The sequence below is a fragment of the Salvelinus sp. IW2-2015 genome, unplaced genomic scaffold (assembly GCF_002910315.2).
Source record: "Salvelinus sp. IW2-2015 unplaced genomic scaffold, ASM291031v2 Un_scaffold1930, whole genome shotgun sequence".
Taxonomy (NCBI): domain Eukaryota; kingdom Metazoa; phylum Chordata; class Actinopteri; order Salmoniformes; family Salmonidae; genus Salvelinus; species Salvelinus sp. IW2-2015.
In genome coordinates, this window is record NW_019943288.1 from 127641 (window position 1) to 133735 (window position 6095).

General features: G+C 49.9%; 1 protein-coding gene across 1 annotated transcript in view; it reads right to left on the minus strand.

Annotated features, from left to right (window-relative positions):
- Positions 1-5116: 5116 nt before the first annotated feature.
- Positions 5117-6095, minus strand: part of LOC112072445 (uncharacterized) — a 3038-nt gene continuing 2059 nt past the window's right edge. Inside the window, exon 2 of the mRNA XM_024139853.1 lies at positions 5117-5714. Coding sequence (XP_023995621.1) covers positions 5117-5714 — 598 coding nt within the window. The remainder of the gene's footprint in view (positions 5715-6095) is intronic.

The window sequence follows — 6095 nt, forward strand, 5'->3', positions numbered from 1 at the left end:
CATCTCACTCCCCTCCCCGTCTCCCTTCATTTCTCCATACATCTCTCTCTCTATCCCCATCTCACTCCCCGTCTCTCCTTTCCTCCTACATCTCTCTCTCTATCCCCATCTCACTCCCCTCCCCGTCTCTCCTTTCTCCCTACATCTCTCTCTCTATCCCATCTCACTCCCCTCCTCTCTCCTTTCTCCCTACATCTTCTCTCTCTATCCCCATCTCACTCCCTCCCCGTCTCTCCTTTTCTCCCATACATCTCTCTCTCTATCCCCATCTCACTCCCCTCCCGTCTCTCCTTTCTCTCCCTACATCTCTCTCTCTATCCCCATCTCACTCTCCCTCCCCGTCTCTCCTTTTCTCCCTACATCTCTCTCTCTATCCCCATCTCACTCCTCCCCGTCTCTCCTTTTCTCCCTACATCTCTCTCTCTATCCCCATCTCACTCCCCTCCCCGTCTCTCCTTTTCTCCCTACATTCTCTCTCTATCCCCATCTCACTCCCTCCCGTCTCTCCTTTTCTCCCTACATCTCTCTCTCTCTCCCCATCTCACTCCCCTCATCTGCTCTTTTTTCTCAGTTATGTCTTTGGAACACACATTCTGTAGTAATGTCTCTTACACAAAAACTTAGCGCAGACAGCAAAGTGCAGTCAGTGAGAGAGACCCTCTCCCCTCCTCTATGCTTCCTCCAGAGTGTAGATAAATTATTCACACACTATGCCACTCTCCACCCTGCCCATAATATCTTCCCTCCATCTGAGGAAGAGAAGCCAGCTACTGCCCCACCAGCTACTTGCCCACCAACTGACAGCAGGAGAAAGAATCACAGAATCGACACGTAACCACAGAAGCCAGTCATAGCCCAATCGTGCCCTTGGCTCTTGCAGTATGGACCCAGATACCTTACCCAAAATGCCCAGTAGCTATCTCAATTGAGTGCAGATTGTTGGTACCGATTGACTGCAGCATGTGGCCGACTCATGTGCAGGGTTATGGTGTGGAACGAAACCTCACTCTGCCTTTGAACAGCTTGCTGTAAATGTTGATGGCCTTGTTTTATGGGTCTCTAGCGCAGGTCGCCTGCTTCTGGGGGAGTTTGTGTCGGTCTGGGTTTCTGGGATTGGTGTCTGAGTCGGGTTCTGGGGAGTTGGTGGTCTGGTTCTGGGGAGTTGTGGTCTGAGTCTGGTTTCTGGGGGAGTTTGGTGCTGGGTTTCTGGGGATTGGTGTTTGAGTCTGGGTTTCTGGGGAGGTTGGTGGTTTAGTCTGGGTTTCTGGGGAGTTGGTGGTCTGAGTCTGGGTTTTGGGGATTGGTGTTTGAGTCTGGGTTCTGGGGGAGTTGGTGGTCTGGTTTCTGGGGAGTTGGTGGTTCTGAGTCTGGTTTCTGGGGGAGTTGGTGGCTTGATGTCTGGGTTTCTGGGGAGTTGGTTGTCTGAGTTTCTGGGGGAGTTTGGTGGTCTGAGTCTGGGTTTCTGAGGGATTTGGTGGTTGAGTCTGGGTTCTGGGGAGTTGGTGTCTGATCTGTGTTTCTGGGAGTTGGTGGTCTGGGTTTCTGGGTGGATGGTGGCTGATCTGGTTTCTGAGGGATTTGGTGGTTTAGTCTGTTTCGGTTTGTCGGTCTGGGTGGGGTTGGTTGCGTCTTGGGTTTCCGGGGATGTTGTGGTGCGTGGGTTTCTGGGGGAGTTGGTGGTCTGGGTTTCTGGGGGAGTTGGTGGTCTGAGTCTGGGTTTCTGGGGGAGTTGGTGGTCTGAGTCTGGGTTTCTTGTGGAAAGTCCTATGACAAATGTATGTGTAAAATCCGCCATACAAAGACACTTTGATTGATGCAGGTGTTTAATTGGTTTGAGGGTGTACATTGTGATTACGACACACTTCAGATGAGAGAACACTGTATGCTTACTGTTTCTCTCACTGTTACTGTAGATCAGCTGGACCGTCTCTCCTCTTTTATTTATTGTATTTGTGTGATTAGATACATGTTCACATGGCCTAGACTAGAGAAAGCTTTATGGCATGCACTCCAAAGCATCCTCCTTATCTTGAAACCTGCTGGCTTCTGGGGCCTGTTCAGGAGAGTGCAAAGTTAAAGCCTATCGTGTCGTTGTGTAACTCTTCCTTACCGTAGCTTTTAGACAATATCCAACCTTTCCTCCCCATACCGTCTGGTCATCCCAAACACCAACACTGACAAATTCAATTGCATAAATACAATCCCTCAGGTCKTAGGCTTTAAAGTGTATTGTAGATAATAGTTTGTCAACCCCTGCATGGATGGACGTACTTCACCGGAACAACCAACACAGCAAGAGATATAAGAAGCACGCAGGATGCTAGTGTTCTCGAGCGTCGCCCAAATTCTCTGAGTGACCTCGTGGCAGAGACGGCTCCCTATCTTATTATCTTTACTGCACACGCGTCCATGTTCTACTGGGTCACATTCAACAGTATCTGTCCTATGACAGATGTGATAGTCTAATTGAGGAATAGTAGTTCAATTCGTCTCTATCTAGACCACTATCACTGTGTCCCTGCTCGTGCAACTCCGAGAAAATCTGCGCATCCTTGTTCGCTCGCTCAACAACTGCCCTATGCCGCACACACATAATACTCTCTCATGATACATTTCTCACTCGCCATCTCGTTCGTTCTTCATTATTTCCTACAAGTCTCTCTCTCTCTATCTAACCATAAACCCCATCTCACTCCCCTCCCCGTTCTCTCATTTGTCTGCCTACATCTGTCAACTGCCCCATCGACCGTCTCGATCCTTCTCGCCTACAGTCTCTCTCTCTATCCCATCTGCAACTCCCTCCCAGTCATTCAATACGACTTTTCCTCCACTACATATAAAGATTTTGGGACTTAGTCATCATCATCTCATACCGCATCTCACTCCGTCACCCGACACGTACTCTTCCTTTTCTCAGCACTACAAATCTCTCTATCTACTCCCCATCGTCACTCGCCGCTCACCCGTCCTCTTCTGTTTAACTATCCTCTACGATGCTCTCATCTCTACCAACGAGCCCATCATCACTCCCTTCCCGTCTCCCCTTTGCGTCCCTACAATAATCTCCCTCTCTATCCCATCTCACTCTCCCCCTCATCCCGTCTCTATTTTCTCCTACCATCTCTCGTCCTCTATCCCCATCTCACCATGCCCTCCTAACGTCCTCTTCCTTTCTCCCTGACACATGCTTCTCTCTCTATCCCCATCTCACTGCCCCTCGCCTCTCTCCTTTTTCCTCCCTACATCTCTCTCTACTAATCCCCATTAAGCCCACTCCCCTGCAGTGCTCTCCTTTTTCATCCCTACACTCTTATCTTCTCTGGTCAATCATCACCCCATCTCTCACTCTCTCCTCCCCGTGCATCTGCACTGTTTCTCCTACATCCTCTCTCTATCCCCATCTCACTCCCCATACACGTTCTCTCCTCTTAAATGCCTCAACTCTGCTCTCTCTGCTCATTCCCATCTCAACTCATCCCCTCCTCACGTTCTCCTTTTCCTACTCCTTCAACTAAATCCATCTCCCTCCCCCTCAGGTCTATCCTTGGTTCCCACTAAGCCATCCACTCACCCCATCTCCCCTCCGTGACCGTCTTTTCTTCCACATCTTCTCTCCCTCTATCCTCCCCGACTCAGCTTCTGTTACTCCTACACTCACTCCACCATTTCACACTCCTCGTCTCTCCTTTCTCCCTACATCTCTGCTCCTCTATCACCATCTCACACTCCCCTTCCTCGTCTCTACGCTGTTTCTCCCTACAGTCTGCTCTCTCTCAACCCATCTCACTCCTTCCCCGTCTCTCCTTTTCTCCCTACCCAGTCTCTCTCTCTATCCCCATCTCACTCCCCTCCCCGTCTCTCCTTTTCTCCTACCATCTCTCTCTCTACCCCCCATCTCACTCCCTCCCGTCTCTCCTTTTCTCCCTACATCTCTCTCTCTATCCCCATTCTACTCACCCCCCCGTCTCTCCTTTTCTCCCTACATCTCTCTCTCTATCCCCATCTCACTCCTCCCGTTCTCTCTTTTCTCCTACATCTCTCTCTCTATCCCATCTCACTCCCCTCCCCGTCTCTCCTTTCTCCTACATCTCTCCTCTCTATGCCCCATCTCACTCCCTCCCCGTCTCTCCTTTTTCTCCCTACATCTCTCTCTCTATCCCCATCTCACTCCCCTCACGGTCTCTCCTTTCTCCCTACATCTCCTCTCTCTATCCCCATCTCACTCCCCTCACGTCTCTCCTTTTCTCCTCTACATCTCTCTCTCCTATCCCCATCTCACTCCCCCTCACCGTCTCTCCTTTTCTCCCTACCATCTCTCTCTCTATCCCCATCTCACTCCCGTCTCTCCTTTTCTCCCTACATCTCTCTCTCTATCGCCCATCTCACTCCCCTCCCGTCTCTCCTTTTCTCCTACATCTCTCTCTCTATCCCCATCTCATCCCCTCACGTCTCTCCTTTTCCTCAGTAATGTCTTTTGTGAACACACATTTTGTAGTAATGTCTTTTACACAAAAACTAGCGCAGACAGCAAAGTGCAGTCAGTGTGAGAGAACCCTCTCCCCTCCCTATGCTTCCTCCAGAGATGTAGATAAATATTTCACACACTATGCACTCTCACCCTGCCCATAATATCTTCCCCCATCTGAGGTAAGATAAGCCAGCTACTGCCCACATGCTTCCAAGTCTCAGTGTACAATGTTTATTCACAGAGCGTTTCAGGAGACAGAATCGACGATAAACACAGAAAGTGATGAAGCACGAGAGCTATATAGCCGCTATCCTGTGACTTCTTCCTACCATAATTACTTGACCCAGAATGACCCAGTATCTATCTCAATTGACTGCAGATTGTTGATGTCCAATCGACAGCAGGAGAATCACAGAATCCACACTAACCACAGAAGCCAGTCTATAGCCCAATCGTTGCCCTTGGTCTCTTGCAGTATGGACCCATATACCTTACCCAGAATGGCCCAGTAGCTATCTCAATTGAGTGCAGATTGTTGGTACCGATTGACTGCAGGATGTGGCCGACTCATTGCAGGGGTTTATGGTGTGGAACGAAACCCTCACTCTGCCTTTGAACAGCTTGCTGTAAATGTTGATGGCCTTGGTTTTATGGGTCTCTAGCGCAGGCCTGCTGCTTCTGGGGAGTTTTGTGGTCTGGGTTTCTGGGGGAGTTGGTGGTCTGGGTAGGTGGTCTGAGTCTGGGTTTCTGGGGGAGTTGGTGATCTGGGTTTCTGGGGAGTTGGTGGTTTGAGTCTGGGGGAGTTGGTGGTTTGAAGTCTGGGTTTCTGGGGGAGTTGGTGGTCTGAGTCTGGGTTTCTGGGGAGTTTGGTGTGCTGAGTCTGGGTTTCTGGGGAGTTGGTGGTTTGAGTCTGGGTTTCTGGGGGAGTTGGTGGTTTGAGTCTGGGGAGTTGGTGGTTTGAGTCTGGGTTCTGGGGGAGTTTGGTGGACTGAGGTCTGGGTTTCTGGGGGAGTTGTGGTGTTTGGGTTTCTGGGGGAGTTGGTGGTTCTGAGTCTGGGTTTTGGGGGAGTTGGTGTCTGAGTCTGGGTTTCTGGGGAGTTGGTGGTCTGGGTTTCTGGGGGAGTTGGTGGTCTGAGTCTGAGTTTCTGGGGGAGTTGGTGATCTGGGTTTCTGGGGGATGTTGGTGGTCTGAGTCTGGGTTTCTGGGGGAGTTGGTGGTTTGAGTCCGGGTTTCTTGTGGAAAATCCTATGACAAATGTATAGGGGGTATATGTGAGGGTGTACATTGTGATTACGACACACTTCAGATGAGAGAACACTGTATGCTGACTGTGTCTCTCACTGTTACTGTAGATCAGCCGGACCGTCTCTCCTCTTTTATTTATTGTATTTGTGTGATTAGATACATATTCACATTGGCTTAGACTAGAGAAAGCTTTATGGCATGCACTCCAAAGCATCCTCCTTATCTTGAAACCTGCTGGCTTCTGGGGCCTGTTCAGGAGAGTGCAAAGTTAAAGCCTATCGTGTCGTTGTGTAACTCTTCCTTACCGTAGCTTTTAGACAATATCCATCCTTTCCTCGTCATACGTCTGGTCATCCCAAACACCAACACTGAACGAAATGT